Genomic DNA, 23,223 nt, shown 5'->3' with positions numbered 1-23,223 from the left:
TCCCTTAAGCCTTAAAAACTACCCCAACTCCCCTGAGCATTAAAAACGTCCCTGATGCCCCAGCCCTGAAAACTACCCTCCAACACCCCCAAAACCTGGCCCTACCCACCTCACAGCATCCTCTCCCAATGCTTCCTGCTTCCGCCCAGCAGCAGCTCGACCATGCATTGCCTTAACCACGCATATGTGTGGTTAAGGCATATACATGGTTAAGGCATATGCATGGTTAAGGCAAGCGTGGTAGCACTTGAGTTGTTGGAACACACATGGCTCTGCCTGCGTTTTTCTGACTGCTTCCCCATGATTTCCAGTCCTCATTTTTTTTAGATATGTGCACCATATAATTTTACAGTTTTTAAATATGGTGAAGATTTCTGGACTTGCTACCTTTTAGGAATTTAGGCCCAGATTTACAAACATTTTTGCTATGGTTGTGCCGCTTTTTTGGTGCAGCCATGATGCAAAATACTATTTGAGATATATAAAGCCACGCAAGGGCTGATTTGCATTGCCTTGCATTGTTTTGTAAAAAAAAGTAACAGAACGCAGCTCCTTACACTGCGTTGAGTAGGTGTTACATGGGTGGAGCATGGGTGTTCCCATTCATCCATCCATGCATTTTTATACGAAACCCAGATTTATTTAAGGCAGTAAACTTGGGTTTGTGCTGAAACAGTGCACCTACCCAAAAGAGGTGTAACAAGGTGAAATAGCTTCATTCCTTCTCTTTACTTTCTCTTTCCATGGGTGCTGCATTCTGCAGCATACATAGAAAGAGGAATAAAGCTCTAAGGATTGTTTCTGTGCAGGATGGTATCCGTTCCTGCACAAACACTATCCTGCTAGTTAAGCAGTAACCCTTGCACCATGGCGCATGAGTACATGCATTGAAGCTAGGCTGCCTAAAGTGCGCTGGCTCTATGAGAGAGCAGAAGTGTGCCATATCTTAATACATATGGTATATTTCTGCTCCCTTGCTTTCATGCAATACAGCACAGCAAGTTGCCATGCTGGATTGCATTGCATGAAAGGTTAGTAAAAATTGGGCAAGATGTCTGTAATGTGCCAGTGTGTAATCTAGTTAGCCATGCAATGTCCACTTTTTGGCTTCCTGGATTGGTGGCATATGATCCCACGTACTGGTCATATGACAGTACTTATTGAGAATGTAACATAACCTATTGATTTCGTGCTAGCATATTCACAGTCTCAAACTCTCATGATGGCCAATCCACTCTTTTACACACTCATCTAAACATCTATCCACCTAATCACTCACCCATTTAGGTCCTCAGGCACTTATAGAACTAATCATCTACATTCTCATTATGTCAAACACCTGCTCGCCAACTCACATGCTTCCTCCCTCCCTCTCTAATTGAAGGCACCATTGTTTAATATTTCTCCCTATGAGTTATTACTCTTGCACAATGAATTTAAACTGGGAAGCCAGAGACGCAAGTGACTATGAAGACAGAAGTAAAGGCTGTTGAGTACAAAAGTGATATAAGAAGGAAAATTGGAAAGAAATCGAAGCACTGTTTAACAACACCAGTGATGTCATGTCATCAATGATACTTAGTGATGTCATCAGTGAGGCCATTGGTTATTTCATCTGTAATGTAATTTATAAACCCATGACCAGTGCATTGCGGCAGGGCGAATAAAGACGAGTTGCTACATTGAACGGTGAATTTCTGGGGTGTGAGGTGAAGTATTTTGCTGGAAGTGAAAAACATCAGTGTGACGAACATTTGGTGTATCCATTCATTTCAAAAGGGAGTTGCATGAATCTATTTGAGTAACACACCGAAACCCATATTGAGAACAATATGAATAAGAGAAAAACGTGGTGAAAGTGTCTTTAATGTTACGCCTGGGATGGAACTAGAGGTGTGCAAAATTCGTGTAATTAGCTGTTATGTAGCTAAATGTAATTTCGCAGGAATTACGCAAAACACACACAATGCTAAATCAGCATTTAGAACTCTGTTTTAGTGCAGAATGCATTCTCTTATAGATCTGGAAGCGAGGTGTCATTTCATATTAAGAATATTGTTCAAAAACATAGATGGTTCAAACAGTAGCCACTAATGTTCCGGTCAATCTCCTTGTTCTCGCCCTCCCTTGCTAAAACCTTGCCGTGAATTTGGTGCAAAGTACAATTTAGAGAATTTCGCGTAACAAACCCACAGAATTACGCCCCATTGCACCCGTATAATGCGAATTTTTTTCATGGCCTAGATGGAATCCTGATTACCCGTGGGGGATGATGTCCTAAAGACGATTCTCAGACTTTATTAAAACAAATTGAGAAGGCACATACATGGATAAAGTAACATTCACTCATAGCGGTAGAGTGAGCAGAATGCACAAGATGAGGAAAACTGAGTAAATGATTGTATGAGAATATCAATGATCAGTAAATGCAGATAGCCCCACTATAAATATTGATTAAAGATCTGCCCAATTATTACATCAACCGTGTCTTGGGAATTTATATTTTCTTTTTTGCTTGTTGTATGTTGCTTTAAGATCTATAGATGTATATTCATAAACATGTTTAAAGGCCAAGTGGGACTGCTGCTCTGCTATTTAAGGATGTCACTAGCAAAAGGGCTTGTGAGCTTGCAGCTGTTTACTTGATGCCTCGAACTCCCTTACTAGTCATCATCAACCCACTTGACTAATATAAAGGCCTTCCATCATCTAAAACGGAGTCTCCCTCTCACTTCTCTACCACCCTACCCCAACGCTTACTTACCCCTATTCACTTTTTCAGGCAGAGGCAGGCAAAAAATAGCATTGGATTTAAAGTCTCACCTGGTTCCATTTTCACAATCTTTATTGCAGCGAGTTCACCTGTTTCCTTGTTCTTTGCCTGTAAACATGAGTGAAAAAGATCAGATAACACTGTCGAGCATTGATGACTATATAGGTACACACATCAGACATTCTTCAAGTCTTTGAACGTGCATTAGGTTTAAGATATCTTACATTCTTGCTAAATGACTTGTAGGTAGTTTTCTGCAAAAGATAGGAAACTGGAAACATATGGGCCAAATCTAAGAAGCACTGGTCATAAAATTAGTGGTCGCAAATGGCCCCAAGTATTTTTGTGAACTCTGTGCGCTATTTTGCGGACCGCCCTTTGTACTAATAGGTTGGTTCCCAAAATATCGAGTCCTATTGGGTCGTAATTCGACCTACCTCATGAATATTAATGAGTTAGGTCGCAAATTGCCATCCACTATAAATCACTTCATTCACAAGGCTGGTGGCCTGCTGAGGTAAGCAGAACACTTTGCCTGTCATTGCTTTTAAATAAAGCAATTGTCTTTAAATGCAACCCGTTTTCCTTAAAGGGAAAACGGGATGCTTTAAAACAGAAACATGAAAAGTTAAATGTTTAAAATCAGCATTTACAATGGGGAAGGGGTCCCTTTCTGTTTCTGAATAGGTTACCAGTACATATTTGTAGTCGGTAAAATAGTAGTGTTTTGTGACCGTGTTTTAGTCGCAAAACATTAATACATACCATTCTGTTTGGCATTTGGAAGAGACGCCCTAATAACAGGGCTTGCAATTTGCACATACCAAAAGGCCATTTTCCTAGGGTGTATGAGAGAAATCTTACTAAAACATTTCGTAAGGTGCCCCCGAAGAGTGGCACACACCTACCAGGGGTGAATACAGTGCCAGAACCCTGCCTGAGATGTATGGCAGCTAACAGGTGTAGTGAACCCTATCTAGGATGTGTAACAGTTATTCGTTTTTGATAGAGCTGGTGAATTCAACTGAGAAGTGTCAGTGTCATCAACTAATACCAGGCGTGGTGAACACTACCTGAAACATGTGACAGGTTAATAAGGCTTTAGACCTATCCCTTGTATGTATGACAGGTTAATATGCCTTGAACAACTCCCTCCCCTCACAGAGGTGAGTAACAGCTATCAGGTGTTGCCAGAGCTTCATAAGCCCACCTGAAGTCAGAATGACAATTAAAATAAGTACCACCAAGCCATCCTTTTGCATATCCAAGACAGGAAAATAAAAGTGGCAAAGAGACTATAAAACTCAGGGACTATGCAATGGAAGCTGCATATATTATTGCCAAATATACTGCTACGCGGTAATAAAACGAGCTTCAAAATACAGCCCAAGACGATAGCGCGCAATGGGAAAATAGAGCACCACTGGCAAAGAACAGGGACAATCCAGAATCGTGCCCGGAGATCCATTACACATTACTGCACCTGGAATGTAACCTTTAACTCAAAGAGCAGGCAGAAATGATCATATATATGTCTGAGAGACACTATAGGCTCCTCCCCAATAGGTCCATTCTGCCACACAGGAATCACACACAAATTTGCCTAGAATCATGCCACCAAAGCAGCATGTTCAAAAGAAGGTCACTAACTATTTCGCCTCCTCTGCTGCAAACCCTGAACGTACCGCAACACATCTACAACACCCAGAAGAAGTGACAGGCAACAAAGTACCATGCACCTTAGCTTTCACTAAAGATGACCTCTTAAATAACCACCAAACCTTCAAGGCTGAAATTTAAGGCGAAATGATGAGAGCATGGACCTACAATGCTGAAATGTGAAGACCAAGAGAATGAGGGGGCTTGTGTGGACATCACACAAGATGGCTGCTGCTCATTAGAGCTCCACTCTGTGCCGGAGGGAGAACGGGAAGAGTAAATACGCTTTACCTCCCTCCACTCAACTGCCTCTCTTCTGGGGCATTGACACCTTGCAGGGAGCCTATAGTTTGCACTTTTTGGTGCCATTTTCATATCTTTCTAGGCTTCTGTGTCAGCGCGCTACCCGGCAGCTGCATTTTCCGCTCTTGAGGTAAATTACCTTGCACGCTAAATGGATTCTTGGCTTTCTTTCTTGCATGGGGTCCTCAGGGGACTTCATTTATCTACTCATTTCTCTTCTCCATATGCAATGGTACTTTTACTTGGGCAATTTGTATCTTTATATCAATGGCCTCAAATTGCCGAATATTTCTGACCATATATTTGACTGCCTCATACAATGTTCTACAACTGCTGATAATGTGAGAGTCTACATCCATTTTGTTTATGGTATAAACTGCCACACAGAAGTCTTTTTACTGGTCCAATTCTTGTCACAATACCCTTGTTGTGGCTGAGTGATTGAATCCCCCTTCATATTGGCTTCTTGGTTCTGTGTCTTTGTATGGGAAGATCCTGCAAAATTCAAGGAGGCAGAAAATCTCCCTCTCATTTTAAATCTGCAAATAATATATGTAGTTCTACACCTCAGACCGCAGCCATTACTGTCTTCTTATCAGTACTAATGAAGGACGGTTCAAGGGCTGGGAGTGAAGCTTGCCCTCATTGGCGTAACGGAAAGTGAGGGGGCCTCCCTGCACGGTACTTAGGGGGCCCCCTCCGGGCTCAATCAGGAACTCTCCTGGCCAGAGTTCAGTGCCGAGGGGGTCCCTTGGAGCTAGGGGCCCCCCTGCACCGCGTGGGCTGCGAGGGCCTGTGTTACGCCCCTGCTTGCCCTCCCCTAAGACTCCAAGTGCTGTCACAAAGAAGTTGCCTAATTCCACCTCTTTTAACCCCTTAAAAAGGATATGTACTCCCCTTTAATGTCTCCTCCTCCTCTGAGTTTGGATGATGTTATGAACGAAATCAGAGCCCTGAAACCATTCATAGCAGCATTAATGCCTCTCTGCAAGGAATTAAGGAAAAGGGTTCTTCCCTGACCAACAGATTACTATGCTTGAGCAACGACTGAGAACCATGGAGGTTCCTGCTGTTACGCGAATTGTTAAACACATAAAGCATCTTAAGGAAATGACACTCACTTCCAGAATTCTGAATAGCCCTCAAGACCTGGCTGTTCGAGTAATCCTCTGGCACCTGCAAGCGCCTGGTGAGTGTTTAGGCTCACTTTATAAATTTTGATTGGTTATTGATTGATTGAACACCTGAAATCAGCAATGACAGGGCATGCCCTCCTTTTGAAAATTGCTTATAAGTCAGAACTAACTTGACTCTCCAATATTCTTGTCACAAAGCCACTTCTGGGATTCCAATCTTCATCTGCAGGTCGAAGGCTTTCCGACTGACATCCCTGGTTTGACTTCGACCGCCTAATAACAATGTAAGCGGTCGAAAGTCAAACCGGACAGTTATCCTGGCTGGCTTCCGACTAGCTGGAAACTGCAAAATAATCCCTACAGATGGCGTTTCCACCACCGGGAATATGACATTTCAGACTGGCTTTTCATGTCGGGCTTTCCAGCATGAAATGCCTATCAGAAAGCGACTTTGGGAATCCCCAGCATGGCCTCCTTCCCCCTACGGCCTCAGGTAGGAGGCCGAGGACCACCAATGGGGCGCCTGCAGCACAAGCTCCCATAAAGTCAAAGTCAAAGTCAAAACCACTTTATTCGATTTTGTTAAAAATCATAAAAGCATACTACAGACAGTTAAAAACCATTCCAAAATTCATATAAAAATATTCATACAATACAATTTCAGTAAAAAATTATTAAAAATTACGAGATTAAAAATCATCATGTACAAATAGGTAAGGCAAAACAACAATCATCACAAACCCCAATATTACACTTGTAAATTCCTCTTCCTAATTCTAACAGCAGCGACAAGATAATTTGCTACGCTGAACATCACCAAGGGGGATTCAAGCATTTGTAAATACAGGAGTGCTGGTTTTGCCTGTAAGAAAGCTTTCTCTTTCAGTAAGGGTACCAAATACTTCTGTCTTGGAACATTATAAAAAGGACAGAACAGCATTAAGTGCATGTTGTTTTGCAGGGAAAAGTCATCACATTTACATACAGGTGCATCCTCGGGCTTAAACCAACCTTCACTATCACAAAGTACCGTATAAATCTGGTTAAATCGAAATTTAACCAGAAGCCACCTGTGAAATGGGATATTAACTAAAGTGAGGTACGGTTGAATAGCTATACATGTTATTGTCATAAAATGAGCTCTAACAGTGGGTTTTATTAATTGATATTCCTCTCTCTCCAGGGTCTTGAGTTTGAGGAAATTGAGCTTAACCCAATCTAGGTCTGCTTTTATCAAGCCAAACGGGGCGGAAAATATCTCGGGGCGGCCTAGTTCCACTGAACACTTATGAATGTAAGACAGCCAAGCAATATCTTTATACTTCTCAAGCGTTAAACAATCCATCAGTATTTTGTGATTAAGACCCAAGTTTTTATTGGTCCAAACCCTAATCCATAGTAGGATAGGTGCCATAGCGAGGATGTCAGTAATATAATCTGCTCCAAGCTCCTGATGGACTGAGAAAGTGGCTGTCGACGGAGGGAGCCCTAACATCGAACGAAGAAACTTGTTAACCTCCTTTTGTATAGTTTCAGTTTTCACATAACCCCACAGACCTGCTCCATACCGTGCAATAGCTAATGTTTTTGCCCTATACAAAGCTAGTAATGCACCACTTGGTTTCCCCCCAAGTCTCCTTGAGAAGCTCAGGATCGCATTTACAGAGCTCCTCACTGCTTTAGTTTTAGCTGTTATTTGCGGGGTCCAGTTGCCCTTGGAGTCAAAAACTACACCTAGGTAAGTGAAAACTTTAACATTAGTAATCACTTCCCCTTTACAGTAAAGGGATTTAATATTATTTTTAGCAGTCCCAAAAACCATTACGTGTGATTTAGCATTATTCACCACTAGGTCAAGAGAGGACATGAAATCACTAAATGTATTTAAAAGTCTCTGTATACCTAAATGTGTCCTAGCTATCAATGCGGCATCATCCCCGTACAGAAGCACCGGAATATGAGTGTCTCCTGCACGCGGTGTATCCGCAGAGACTGCCAGGAGGTTATTTTCCAGAGCATTTATGTATAAAGTGAACAGCATGGGGGCAAGGATGCAGCCTTGCCGCACACCCCTGCCTGATTTGAACCATGCTGTACGATGTCCTACCTGATCCATTCTAATGGAAGCCTTTAAATCCTTGTGGAGTTCAGCTAAAAAATGGACCAGAGGAGGGTCCAATCCCAAACTTAACAACAACGCCCACAGCTTTGCTCTATTGACTAGATCAAAGGCTGTTGATAAATCCATGTAAGCAACAAAGATTGCCCCCTTTTTAGCCTTTGTATATTTTGAGATGATCATATGGAGATTTAAGCATTGGTCCTCTGTCCCTCTTCCTGAGCGAAATCCATATTGGGCATTGGACAAAATGTCATTTTCTAGTGTCCACTTATTAATTTTAGCCAACAGAACTTTTCCCAGGATCTTCATAGAAGAGTCCAACAAGGATATAGGGCGATAGCATTTAGGATCACTTCTTTGCCCTTTTTTAAAAATTGGGACTATGATTGAACATGCCCATGTTTTTGGAAAACCCCCTATGAGTACATGGTTAAAAACATTCACTAATAACGTTGCCCACATCTCAGGATTTGATTTATATAAATCCAGGGGAACCCCATCAGGTCCTGGAGCTTTATTCTTCGCGGAACCAATTATTGCAACCTTAACTTCAGTTTCACTAAAATTTAGATTTGGCTGGGTAGCAGAATAACAAGGGATATGAAACGTTTCATAGGAATCATTACTCCCATAAATTGCAGAAAAATGATTTAGCCACTCTACTTCTGGAATATTTGCCTCAAGGTCTATATTACGGGTCTGGGCAAATAAGGGATTATTTATTATTGACCAGAATTTAGAACTATGTTTAAGGGTGGCCGAATCCATTAGAGAGTCCCAAGCTTCTTCCTTAATGGCTTTTTTACGTGACTTCATCGCCTCTGCATATTTCTTCCTCATTTGCGCTACCAAAGACTTATTTCTAGGGGAATGTTTAAGCGCTGCCAACAATGCAGCATGAGCTTTGGAGCAAGCATGGTCAAACCAGCCAAAAACTGGGGCAGGTCCCTTCTTTGGTCTAAGTGTAAGCTCTTCTTCCACCCTGGAACATATAGCCTCAAATGCGACAACTACTTCTTTTCCCCCCATGTCCGGGTCCCTACAAATCTCAAAATCTACTATCATATCTTCTTCGATACGACCTAAAAAATCCTCTGGGCAGACTTTGCACCATTTCAATCGCCTCCCTTGATCTGCACTCTTAACATTCTTCCCAGCGGTGGCCAACAAAGCCCCTTTGAGAAGACCAAGCGACCCATCCATAACCAAAGACACCAGGTTGTGGTCACTAAAACTGCTTACGATGGCGTTGTAAAACAAAACATAGCGGAGGAGTCCCGGGGACAGGAAAATGTAATCAATAATTGATTCACTACCCCCTCGCATTATAAGTGACCACACGGTCATTTGGATCTGAGAAGCCTGGTTCATATAAATCATTAGCTGATAGCAGTTCTTCCATAGCTGAACCTTTCAAACTATGCTCAAAATGAGGAGTAATCGCAAGATCGGGCCCGTTAGGATCTTTGATCTGACAGTATGACCCACACAAATGAACATTAAAATCACCCATTAATATGAGTTGCACAAAAGTGGTTTGTTTTGACAAATAATCAGTTAAAAACAAAGATAAACTATCTAAAACACAATTTGGGGGTCCCCCCTGCATTGAATTGTAACAGTTTATTAAGACTGTCTTAATTTTGTCCGGATGGAGAATTTCTAGTAGCTGAAAATAGTGCGAGTGACTAGGAATTTCTCTAACGCTACCAGCTATGTTGACAGACACCAATAGCAACAAGCCCCCTTTATCTCTTCCTGCCGGGGTACACTGTGCTTTAACAAAGAAAGAAGAATAACCATCCAGCCAAAAAGAATTTTCCCTTGACCAGGTTTCCTGCATGGCAACTATGTCATGTTCTTTTAACATTTGTAGCCAAATCGGGTCATCCTGTTTAACGCGTAAACCCGCAATATTCCAGGACAAGACCTTAACATTCCCCCTACCATGTTCTATTGGAGTCTCCCCGTCAATCGTTGGTGTAAGACAGGGTGATAAAATGTTAGTATTATTATCCAAGCTATTTGGTATCGTATTTATTTGATGTGTCAGATTGGGCTCTAGTCAATCCATGTCGGCCTGGTTTGAGAGAACTGAAAATCTGTTTGACAGGGTTAGGTCAGCTACGTGCGTATTTCTTGCAGGAGTATCTGACCCACCACCCCTAGATTTCATTGTCACCCATTCATTCCCTTGTGGAGGCGAAATATATCTACCCTCTGCCCCGGCATTCTTATTATGCTGCGCCCTGCTATACCCACCGCCAGTTGTCATATTTGCAGGTGAATAAAAAAAGCCCAAAGGCATGGCACGCACACCCTTGCCCGCAGTATCCAAGGGCGAGGAATCCCAAAATAGACGACTAGTAACATTGCGTGATTTAAAATTTACTATAACACAATCCCCTGCCACACATTTCTTAGTTTTTCCCACCCAATTTACCCTTCTGCTCATAAGTATGTTATCTGCAATATCACCTTCACCCGTACAATTCGCATTGCACCATTTTTTAGTGTGGTTAAGAAGTGATTCATAATGTTCTTCTTCCCCATCAGTAAGTTTAGGCACATTTACCAGTACCGCTACAAAAGGAGTTGCATCTGGGGGTAATTGTACCGGGGGCACTCCACGCGCCCGTACGCCCTGCACACCTTGTTACCCTTCCAAAAAAACTGGATTGGTCGCTGGTTGAGAAATTGGCGTATATCTGCCATTTACAACTTTCCCTTTGTGGTGCACAGGATTTTCCGCGGGCAAATTTGTTGTTGTATTAATCGGGGGGGTCAATTACAGCAGGTGTAGAAACCTGTAGAACTGAGGGGCATGTGGGTATAAAAGATGGCGGTGAAAGTACCTGATTATTTAAAAAGTTGTTGATGCGATCACATTTTTTCAACAGGTCTTTAACACAATCCTTCAGGGTCTCCGTTATATCAGTCGCAATCTGGATAAAGAAATGGGAGTGCGGTCACATCGTACTGCGGTGTTCGGAACTGCAGACCTAGGATATGTTGGTTCCCACACCGAAACGGTGTGAGTCCGCCCAACATCGTAATTTGGGCCTATATGTTATATCACATGCTTCTGCGTATGGTTCGCATCGCGTGCAACTTTAATAATGTACCTCGTTCTCTGTTTTTTTTTCTCTTTCTTTTCTCATATTCACCAATATGAATTGAAATATTAATTGTATTCTTCATAACGTGGAAAACGGACAACTAAATTTGGGAATATTTGTAATTTCTTACATGTTTTTCAATTATGGGTTATCATGGATTTTGTACAAATTTTCCTTGTGGTTTTCTTTTAATTACCCTAACAACCTGGAAAAAGACCCAGGCTTGCAAGTCGATAGGGGCGAAACACATTTTGGCTGTGTCTTACAATTGTTTTGGTCACATTAAGAATCACTTTTGACCTTTGAAATGTCCATACTAAAAGGATTTTCCCAGTTTACTATGAATACATTCACTGGTCCTGGACATTTTAATATTAACGGATATCAACTGCCGCCAGATAGCCAAACCCCATTAGGTGATGAAACCCCTACTACACACAGCATTCACCTCGAGCATAGCTCTTCATGGAGATCCCACAGACACCCAAGCCCCATTTGGGTGAAAGAACTTACACTCATTAGCACTAGAAAATGAAAAGAACGTTTGATCTAAATGTACCTCACTAAATACATTTAGAAGTATAGAAAACACACTCATTAGAATATGTCAACAGTGAGGTCTTTAATTATGTCATTTGAAATGTCATCAGCAGTGCCAAAAAAGACGTCATGAGTGATGTAAAATGTGAGATCACAATGAGGCATGGTGGGGGTGTTTTACAGTTTGAATTTTAACTGACATTTTCGCCTACACTTATATATATATATATATATATATATATATATATATATATATATATATATATATATATATATATATATATATATATATATATATATTTATTCCAGCCAAACACTCTCTTTTGTGCGAAAGAAAGAAATCCGGGCCACTTCAAGTTTGCAAAGCGTGTTTAATTCACAAGCGGCTTTTCTCGACGCGTTTCGCAGGTGAAACCTGCTTTCTCACGAGAACGAGCAAACTGAATGACGTGCAATATATACAGAGTCACATGGTATTAGCGTCATACCAAAGGTAATAAACAACAGACTTGCTGGTTTACACTCGGGCTGTGATCAGGCGCTGTACAACATTTGTCAAATAAACATTACGTTTGAGGCATGACTGGTTGAATTGTAGTTTGTTCATAATGGCGTGTGGTTCACCGTGTTGGACAAATTACATGCATTCAAAGGCAAGCATCGGTACGAATACCCATCACCAGTGTACACCAATGAAAAAATAATAAAGTGTTCGTAAATGAGAAAAATGTCAGCCAAATGGCCTGAAACAATGTTATTGGCGAGCCGCCAGACTCATTCCGTAACACATGATTCATGTTACTCAGTGTGAAGAGGCTCAGCTACCCCCAATTCGGGAAATAACGGTAACCAATTCTCCATTTCAAGCCTCTGTTGCTCTGAATGTCAAAACAAGCATATTTCACTACGCAGTAACGCCCAAGTGGGCTAGGAGCGCCATGATCTCATTCATGGCCATCACTAAGTTCAATACAGCCCAAGTGGGCACGAAATTCATATTCAAAGGCCAACAATGGTGATTGACGCCAGGTTCCATGGTCAACCCAGTTAATCTGAGAGAGTGAATACGTCTTCCAGTCATACAGTTCATTCAAACGTGCAGTTGCTCATAAGTGCTGAGCAGATTCCCATACTGTGTCACCACCAAGTTCTGTAAACGTGAAAAAATTAAAATCAGTTTGTGACTATAGTGCAAAAACATAACATTTCAGTTTGTTAAAAACAGAGTTAAAAAATGACATGAGTGCAGTATCAGTCATCAAATATCTACATTCTAAGGGTAACCTAAATGCACGGTTAGTTCCTCGTGTAAATTGTGGCCACCTGGTTGTGTGGTCCTGTATTTTATTATAAGTCTAGATTCAAGGCTCCTCATTTCCTTAATTCTGTCTCCTCCTCTTTCCCTACTGGGAACAGTTTCCAAAACACAAAATGAGAGTAAATTAGCATTACCCTTATGGTGTATAGCAAAATGCCTGGCAATGGGGTATTGCTTGTCCCCATGGTTTATGGCCCGCATGTGCTCAAGGACTCTCTTTTTGGCAGGATGTTTGGTGCTACCGATGTAGTGTAGTTGGCAGGGACATTTGAGTGCATATATCACATGGTCAGTCAGACATGTGACATGTTTCGTGATCTTAAATGTATCTGTTTCTTTGGACAACTGGACTTCCTTAAGGTTTTTACTGTTGCGACAGGCCTTACATCTGCCACAAATGTAAAATCCTTGCACTGGGTTTCTCTGACTACTGTTCTCTGGTATAAGTGTTGGGCAAGGAGATCCTTAAGGGATTTCGGTCTCCTGAAAGTCAGTTGGGGAAATTCAGAAATTTCAGGTGCTAAGTCCTTGTCTAGTTTAAGCACATTCCAGAACTTGCTCAATGATTTTCTCTCTTCCTTGGATTGGGAATGAAAATCTGTGATGAATCTACTGGTCATGCTGGATTCAGACTCACATTCTTTCTCTTTGGGTTTCAATAGACTCGACCTTTCCCTATTCTTCACTCTATCCAAGGCTTTAGATATACACTTAGGGTTATAGCCTCTCTGTTTAGACCGTTCTGTCATAATGAGTGTCTCTTTGGTGTAATCGGCCTCATTGGAGCAATTTCGTTTGGCTCTCAAAAATTCCCCCATGGGGATGGAATTAATGAGATTAGCTGGATGACAACTATGGGCATGTAGCAGGCTGTTGCCTGCCGTGTCCTTTCTAAATAAGATTGTTGTCAAAATGTTGTTTTTAATTTCAACTTCTAAATCTAAAAAGTCAATGGTTGTTGTGCTGATGTGACTGGTGAAGGAAAGGTTAAAGTCATTGTTATTCAGGGTTTCAATAAAGTCTGTTGCCTCTTCTTGGCTTCCGCTTCATATGATAAAAATATCGTCAATGTAGCGGAGCCATCTAACCACTTTGTTAAGGTATGTTGGGGACTGGTAGACCACCAGCTCCTCCCACCGGCCCAGGTAGAGGCCAGCAAAGCTGGGGGCAAAACAAGTACCCATCGCGGTCCCCAACAATTGGTGGTAGATGTTGCCATTAAAGAGAAAGTAGTTATTAGTGAGGCATAGAAATGCCATCTCTAGAAGCATTTCAGTGTGGAGTAAGTAGGAAATGGAGCGTGCTTTGAGAAAATGTCTACATGCCTCAAGTCCCTGTTGATGCGGGATACATGTGTACAGGCTTTACACTGGATTAAAACCATGATCTCTTGACTTGGTAAGAGTATTCTGCATCATTCAGAAGCACTGTCCATCACCACCCCCCTTTTCCCAAATCGGTTTTATCCACACTATGTGTGGGAGGGTATACTCAGACGTGAGTCCCTTGCTCATTGCACCATCAGGATTCAAGCAAGCCGGGCCGAAGAAGGCTGTGATGCCAGAAACCGGTCCCCGGAAGCTTGTTTCCTTCCCAGTATAAGAATTGGCTTGGTAGTTTGGTTTGCCCTGTTCCCATCATGCACTGGGACAGGAACAGACTAATTTGCATATAGCCGGGTTCTGAGCTGGGATGGTGCAGTGAGCTAAAAATCGGTGATGATTAAAACCATGATCTCTTGACTTGGTAAGAGTATTCTGCATCATTCAGAAGCTCTGTCCATCACCACCCCCCTTTTCCCAAATCGGTTTTATCCACACTATGTGTGGGAGGGTATACTCAGACGTGAGTCCCTTGCTCATTGCACCATCAGGATTCAAGCAAGCCGGGCCAAAGAAGGCTGTGATGCCAGAAACCGGTCCCCGGAAGCTTGTTTCCTTCCCAGTATAAGAATTGGCTTGGTAGTTTGGTTTGCCCTGTTCCCATCATGCACTGGGACAGGAACAGACTAATTTGCATATAGCCGGGTTCTGAGCTGGGATGGTGCAGTGAGCTAAAAAACGGTGATGGATTAAAACCATGATCTCTTGACTTGGTAAGAGTATTCTGCATCATTCAGAAGCCCTGTCCATCACCACCCCCCTTTTCCCAAATCGGTTTTATCCACACTATGTGTGGGAGGGTATACTCAGACGTGAGTCCCTTGCTGATTGCACCATCAGGATTCAAGCAAGCCGGGCCGAAGAAGGCTGTGATGCCAGAAACCGGTCCCCGGAAGCTTGTTTCCTTCCCAGTATAAGAATTGGCTTGGTAGTTTGGTTTGCCTTGTTCCCATCAAGCACTGGGACAGGAACAGACTAATTTGCATATAGCCGGGTTCTGAGCTGGGATGGTGCAGTGAGCTAAAAAACGGTGATGGATTAAAACCATGATCTCTTGACTTGGTAAGAGTATTCTGCATCATTCAGAAGCTCTGTCCATCACCACTCCCCTTTTCCCAAATCGGTTTTATCCACACTATGTGTGGGAGGGTATACTCAGACGTGAGTCCCTTGCTCATTGCACCATCAGGATTCAAGCAAGCCGGGCCAAAGAAGGCTGTGATGCCAGAAACGGGTCCCCGGAAGCTTGTTTCCTTCCCAGTATAAGAATTGGCTTGGTAGTTTGGTTTGCCCTGTTCCCATCATGCACTGGGACAGGAACAGACTAATTTGCATATAGCCGGGTTCTGAGCTGGGATGGTGCAGTGAGCTAAAAAACGGTGATGGATTAAAACCATGATCTCTTGACTTGGTAAGAGTATTCTGCATCATTCAGAGGCTCTGTCCATCACCACCCCCCTTTTCCCAAATCGGTTTTATCCACACTATGTGTGGGAGGGTATACTGAGACGTGAGTCCCTTGCTCATTGCACCATTAGGATTCAAGCAAGCCGGGCCGAAGAAGGCTGTGATGCCAGAAACCGGTCCCCGGAAGCTTGTTTCCTTCCCAGTATAAGAATTGGCTTGGTAGTTTGGTTTGCCCTGTTCCCATCATGCACTGGGACAGGAACGGACTAATTTGCATATAGCCAGGTTCTAAGCTGGGATGGTGCAGTGAGCTAAAAACAGTGATGGATTAAAACCATGATCTCTTGACTTGGTAAGAGTATTCTGCATCATTCAGAAGCTCTGTCCATCACCACCCCCCTTTTCCCAAATCGGTTTTATCCACACTATGTGTGGGAGGGTGTACTCAGACGTGAGTCCCTTGCTCATTGCACCATCAGGATTCAAGCAAGCCGGGCCGAAGAAGGCTGTGATGCCAGAAACCGGTCCCCGGAAGCTTGTTTCCTTCCCAGTATAAGAATTGGCTTGGTAGTTTGGTTTGCCTTGTTCCCATCATGCACTGGGACAGGAACAGACTAATTTGCATATAGCCGGGTTCTGAGCTGGGATGGTGGAGTGAGCTAAAAAACGGTGATGGATTAAAACCATGATCTCTTGACTTGGTAAGAGTATTCTGCATCATTCAGAAGCTCTGTCCATCACCACCCCCCTTTTCCAAAATCGGTTTTATCCACACTATGTGTGGGAGGGTATACTCAGACGTGACTCCCTTGCTCATTGCACCATCAGGATTCAAGCAAGCCGGGCCGAAGAAGGCTGTGATACCAGAAACCGGTCCCCGGAAGCTTGTTTCCTTCCCAGTATAAGAATTGGCTTGGTAGTTTGGTTTGCCCTGTTCCCATCATGCACTGGGACAGGAACAGACTAATTTGCATATAGCCAGGTTCTAAGCTGGGATGGTGCAGTGAGCTAAAAAACAGTGATGGATTAAAACCATGATCTCTTGACTTGGTAAGAGTATTCTGCATCATTCAGAAGCTTTGTCCATCACCACCCCCCTTTTCCCAAATCGGTTTTATCCACACTATGTGTGGGAGGGTATACTCAGACGTGAGTCCCTTGCTCATTGCACCATCAGGATTCAAGCAAGCCGGGCCGAAGTAGGCTGTGATGCCAGAAACCGGTCCCCGGAAGCTTGTTTCCTTCCCAGTATAAGAATTGGCTTGGTAGTTTGGTTTGCCTTGTTCCCATCATGCACTGGGACAGGAACAGACTAATTTGCATATAGCCGGGTTCTGAGCTGGGATGGTGCAGTGAGCTAAAAAACGGTGATGGATTAAAACCATGATTTCTTGACTTGGTAAGAGTATTCTGCATCATTCAGAAGCTCTGTCCATCACCACCCCCCTTTTCCCAAATCGGTTTTATCCACACTATGTGTGGGAGGGTATACTCAGACGTGAGTCCCTTGCTCATTGCACCATCAGGATTCAAGCAAGCCGGGCCGAAGAAGGCTGTGATGCCAGAAACTGGTCCCCGGAAGCTTGTTTCCTTCCCAGTATAAGAATTGGCTTGGTAGTTTGGTTTGCCCTGTTCCCATCATGCACTGGGACAGGAACAGACTAATTTGCATATAGCCGTGTTCTGAGCTGGGATGGTGCAGTGAGCTAAAAAACGTTGATGGATTAAAACCATGATCTCTTGACTTGGTAAGAGTATTCTGCATCATTCAGAGGCTCTGTCCATCACCACCCCCCTTTTCCCAAATCGGTTTTATCCACACTATGTGTGGGAGTGTATACTGAGACGTGAGTCCCTTGCTCATTGCACCATCAGGATTCAAACAAGCCGGGCCGAAGAAGGCTGTGATGCCAGAAACTGGTCCCCGGAAGCTTGTTTCCTTCCCAGTATAAGAATTGGCTTGGTAGTTTGGTTTGCCCTGTTCCCATCATGCACTGGGACAGGAACAGACTAATTTGCATATAGCCAGGTTCTAAGCTGGGATGGTGCAGTGAGCTAAAAAACAGTGATGGATTAAAACCATGATCTCTTGACTTGGTAAGAGTATTCTGCATCATTCAGAAGCTCTGTCCATCACCACCCCCCTTTTCCCAAATCGGTTTTATCCACACTATGTGTGGGAGGGTATACTCAGACGTGAGTCCCTTGCTCATTGCACCATCAGGATTCAAGCAAGCCGGGCCGAAGAAGGCTGTGATGCCAGAAACTGGTCCCCGGAAGCTTGTTTCCTTCCCAGTATAAGAATTGGCTTGGTAGTTTGGTTTGCCCTGTTCCCATCATGCACTGGGACAGGAACAGACTAATTTGCATATAGCCGGGTTCTGAGCTGGGATGGTGCAGTGAGCTAAAAAACGGTGATGGATTAAAACCATGATCTCTTGACTTGGTAAGAGTATTCTGCATCATTCAGAAGCTCTGTCCATCACCACCCCCCTTTTCCCAAATCGGTTTTATCCACACTATGTGTGGGAGGGTATACTCAGACGTGAGTCCCTTGCTCATTGCACCATCAGGATTCAAGCAAGCCGGGCCGAAGAAGGCTGTGATGCCAGAAACCGGTCCCCGGAAGCTTGTTTCCTTCCCAGTATAAGAATTGGCTTGGTAGTTTGGTTTGCCCTGTTCCCATCATGCACTGGGACAGGAACAGACTAATTTGCATATAGCCGTGTTCTGAGCTGGGATGGTGCAGTGAGCTAAAAAACGGTGATGGATTAAAACCATGATCTCTTGACTTGGTAAGAGTATTCTGCATCATTCAGAGGCTCTGTCCATCACCACCCCCCTTTTCCCAAATCGGTTTTATCCACACTATGTGTGGGAGGGTATACTGAGACGTGAGTCCCTTGCTCATTGCACCATCAGGATTCAAGCAAGCCGGGCCGAAGAAGGCTGTGATGCCAGAAACCGGTCCCCGGAAGCTTGTTTCCTTCCCAGTATAAGAATTGGCTTGGTAGTTTGGTTTGCCCTGTTCCCATCATGCACTGGGACAGGAACGGACTAATTTGCATATAGCCAGGTTCTAAGCTGGGATGGTGCAGTGAGCTAAAAACAGTGATGGATTAAAACCATGATCTCTTGACTTGGTAAGAGTATTCTGCATCATTCAGAAGCTCTGTCCATCACCACCCCCCTTTTCCCAAATCGGTTTTATCCACACTATGTGTGGGAGGGTGTACTCAGACGTGAGTCCCTTGCTCATTGCACCATCAGGATTCAAGCAAGCCGGGCCGAAGAAGGCTGTGATGCCAGAAACCGGTCCCCGGAAGCTTGTTTCCTTCCCAGTATAAGAATTGGCTTGGTAGTTTGGTTTGCCTTGTTCCCATCATGCACTGGGACAGGAACAGACTAATTTGCATATAGCCGGGTTCTGAGCTGGGATGGTGGAGTGAGCTAAAAAACAGTGATGGATTAAAACCATGATCTCTTGACTTGGTAAGAGTATTCTGCATCATTCAGAAGCTCTGTCCATCACCACCCCCCTTTTCCAAAATCGGTTTTATCCACACTATGTGTGGGAGGGTATACTCAGACGTGACTCCCTTGCTCATTGCACCATCAGGATTCAAGCAAGCCGGGCCGAAGAAGGCTGTGATACCAGAAACCGGTCCCCGGAAGCTTGTTTCCTTCCCAGTATAAGAATTGGCTTGGTAGTTTGGTTTGCCCTGTTCCCATCATGCACTGGGACAGGAACAGACTAATTTGCATATAGCCAGGTTCTAAGCTGGGATGGTGCAGTGAGCTAAAAAACAGTGATGGATTAAAACCATGATCTCTTGACTTGGTAAGAGTATTCTGCATCATTCAGAAGCTTTGTCCATCACCACCCCCCTTTTCCCAAATCGGTTTTATCCACACTATGTGTGGGAGGGTATACTCAGACGTGAGTCCCTTGCTCATTGCACCATCAGGATTCAAGCAAGCCGGGCCGAAGAAGGCTGTGATGCCAGAAACCGGTCCCCGGAAGCTTGTTTCCTTCCCAGTATAAGAATTGGCTTGGTAGTTTGGTTTGCCTTGTTCCCATCATGCACTGGGACAGGAACAGACTAATTTGCATATAGCCGGGTTCTGAGCTGGGATGGTGCAGTGAGCTAAAAAACGGTGATGGATTAAAACCATGATTTCTTGACTTGGTAAGAGTATTCTGCATCATTCAGAAGCTCTGTCCATCACCACCCCCCTTTTCCCAAATCGGTTTTATCCACACTATGTGTGGGAGGGTATACTCAGACGTGAGTCCCTTGCTCATTGCACCATCAGGATTCAAGCAAGCCGGGCCGAAGAAGGCTGTGATGCCAGAAACTGGTCCCCGGAAGCTTGTTTCCTTCCCAGTATAAGAATTGGCTTGGTAGTTTGGTTTGCCCTGTTCCCATCATGCACTGGGACAGGAACAGACTAATTTGCATATAGCCGTGTTCTGAGCTGGGATGGTGCAGTGAGCTAAAAAACGTTGATGGATTAAAACCATGATCTCTTGACTTGGTAAGAGTATTCTGCATCATTCAGAAGCACTGTCCATCACCACCCCCCTTTTCCCAAATCGGTTTTATCCACACTATGTGTGGGAGGGTATACTCAGACGTGAGTCCCTTGCTCATTGCACCATCAGGATTCAAGCAAGCCGGGCCGAAGAAGGCTGTGATGCCAGAAACCGGTCCCCGGAAGCTTGTTTCCTTCCCAGTATAAGAATTGGCTTGGTAGTTTGGTTTGCCCTGTTCCCATCATGCACTGGGACAGGAACAGACTAATTTGCATATAGCCGGGTTCTGAGCTGGGATGGTGCAGTGAGCTAAAAATCGGTGATGATTAAAACCATGATCTCTTGACTTGGTAAGAGTATTCTGCATCATTCAGAAGCTCTGTCCATCACCACCCCCCTTTTCCCAAATCGGTTTTATCCACACTATGTGTGGGAGGGTATACTCAGACGTGAGTCCCTTGCTCATTGCACCATCAGGATTCAAGCAAGCCGGGCCAAAGAAGGCTGTGATGCCAGAAACCGGTCCCCGGAAGCTTGTTTCCTTCCCAGTATAAGAATTGGCTTGGTAGTTTGGTTTGCCCTGTTCCCATCATGCACTGGGACAGGAACAGACTAATTTGCATATAGCCGGGTTCTGAGCTGGGATGGTGCAGTGAGCTAAAAAACGGTGATGGATTAAAACCATGATCTCTTGACTTGGTAAGAGTATTCTGCATCATTCAGAAGCCCTGTCCATCACCACCCCCCTTTTCCCAAATCGGTTTTATCCACACTATGTGTGGGAGGGTATACTCAGACGTGAGTCCCTTGCTGATTGCACCATCAGGATTCAAGCAAGCCGGGCCGAAGAAGGCTGTGATGCCAGAAACCGGTCCCCGGAAGCTTGTTTCCTTCCCAGTATAAGAATTGGCTTGGTAGTTTGGTTTGCCTTGTTCCCATCAAGCACTGGGACAGGAACAGACTAATTTGCATATAGCCGGGTTCTGAGCTGGGATGGTGCAGTGAGCTAAAAAACGGTGATGGATTAAAACCATGATCTCTTGACTTGGTAAGAGTATTCTGCATCATTCAGAAGCTCTGTCCATCACCACTCCCCTTTTCCCAAATCGGTTTTATCCACACTATGTGTGGGAGGGTATACTCAGACGTGAGTCCCTTGCTCATTGCACCATCAGGATTCAAGCAAGCCGGGCCAAAGAAGGCTGTGATGCCAGAAACGGGTCCCCGGAAGCTTGTTTCCTTCCCAGTATAAGAATTGGCTTGGTAGTTTGGTTTGCCCTGTTCCCATCATGCACTGGGACAGGAACAGACTAATTTGCATATAGCCGGGTTCTGAGCTGGGATGGTGCAGTGAGCTAAAAAACGGTGATGGATTAAAACCATGATCTCTTGACTTGGTAAGAGTATTCTGCATCATTCAGAGGCTCTGTCCATCACCACCCCCCTTTTCCCAAATCGGTTTTATCCACACTATGTGTGGGAGGGTATACTGAGACGTGAGTCCCTTGCTCATTGCACCATTAGGATTCAAGCAAGCCGGGCCGAAGAAGGCTGTGATGCCAGAAACCGGTCCCCGGAAGCTTGTTTCCTTCCCAGTATAAGAATTGGCTTGGTAGTTTGGTTTGCCCTGTTCCCATCATGCACTGGGACAGGAACGGACTAATTTGCATATAGCCAGGTTCTAAGCTGGGATGGTGCAGTGAGCTAAAAACAGTGATGGATTAAAACCATGATCTCTTGACTTGGTAAGAGTATTCTGCATCATTCAGAAGCTCTGTCCATCACCACCCCCCTTTTCCCAAATCGGTTTTATCCACACTATGTGTGGGAGGGTGTACTCAGACGTGAGTCCCTTGCTCATTGCACCATCAGGATTCAAGCAAGCCGGGCCGAAGAAGGCTGTGATGCCAGAAACCGGTCCCCGGAAGCTTGTTTCCTTCCCAGTATAAGAATTGGCTTGGTAGTTTGGTTTGCCTTGTTCCCATCATGCACTGGGACAGGAACAGACTAATTTGCATATAGCCGGGTTCTGAGCTGGGATGGTGGAGTGAGCTAAAAAACGGTGATGGATTAAAACCATGATCTCTTGACTTGGTAAGAGTATTCTGCATCATTCAGAAGCTCTGTCCATCACCACCCCCCTTTTCCAAAATCGGTTTTATCCACACTATGTGTGGGAGGGTATACTCAGACGTGACTCCCTTGCTCATTGCACCATCAGGATTCAAGCAAGCCGGGCCGAAGAAGGCTGTGATACCAGAAACCGGTCCCCGGAAGCTTGTTTCCTTCCCAGTATAAGAATTGGCTTGGTAGTTTGGTTTGCCCTGTTCCCATCATGCACTGGGACAGGAACAGACTAATTTGCATATAGCCAGGTTCTAAGCTGGGATGGTGCAGTGAGCTAAAAAACAGTGATGGATTAAAACCATGATCTCTTGACTTGGTAAGAGTATTCTGCATCATTCAGAAGCTTTGTCCATCACCACCCCCCTTTTCCCAAATCGGTTTTATCCACACTATGTGTGGGAGGGTATACTCAGACGTGAGTCCCTTGCTCATTGCACCATCAGGATTCAAGCAAGCCGGGCCGAAGTAGGCTGTGATGCCAGAAACCGGTCCCCGGAAGCTTGTTTCCTTCCCAGTATAAGAATTGGCTTGGTAGTTTGGTTTGCCTTGTTCCCATCATGCACTGGGACAGGAACAGACTAATTTGCATATAGCCGGGTTCTGAGCTGGGATGGTGCAGTGAGCTAAAAAACGGTGATGGATTAAAACCATGATTTCTTGACTTGGTAAGAGTATTCTGCATCATTCAGAAGCTCTGTCCATCACCACCCCCCTTTTCCCAAATCGGTTTTATCCACACTATGTGTGGGAGGGTATACTCAGACGTGAGTCCCTTGCTCATTGCACCATCAGGATTCAAG

General features: G+C 44.2%; 1 protein-coding gene across 1 annotated transcript in view; it reads right to left on the bottom strand.

Moving 5' to 3' along the window:
• LOC144783054 (mitogen-activated protein kinase kinase kinase kinase 5-like) overlaps window positions 1–23,223 on the bottom strand; it is an 834,532-nt gene that overhangs the window by 490,024 nt on the left and 321,285 nt on the right. The window contains exon 2 of the mRNA XM_078662226.1: window positions 2,824–2,881. Coding sequence (XP_078518352.1) covers window positions 2,824–2,881 — 58 coding nt within the window. The remainder of the gene's footprint in view (window positions 1–2,823; window positions 2,882–23,223) is intronic.

The sequence above is a fragment of the Lissotriton helveticus genome, chromosome 9, assembly GCF_964261635.1.
Source record: "Lissotriton helveticus chromosome 9, aLisHel1.1, whole genome shotgun sequence".
Classification (NCBI taxonomy): domain Eukaryota; kingdom Metazoa; phylum Chordata; class Amphibia; order Caudata; family Salamandridae; genus Lissotriton; species Lissotriton helveticus.
The sequence above is the reverse complement of the archived record's forward strand: the minus strand, read 5'-3'. Positions and strand labels throughout refer to the sequence as shown.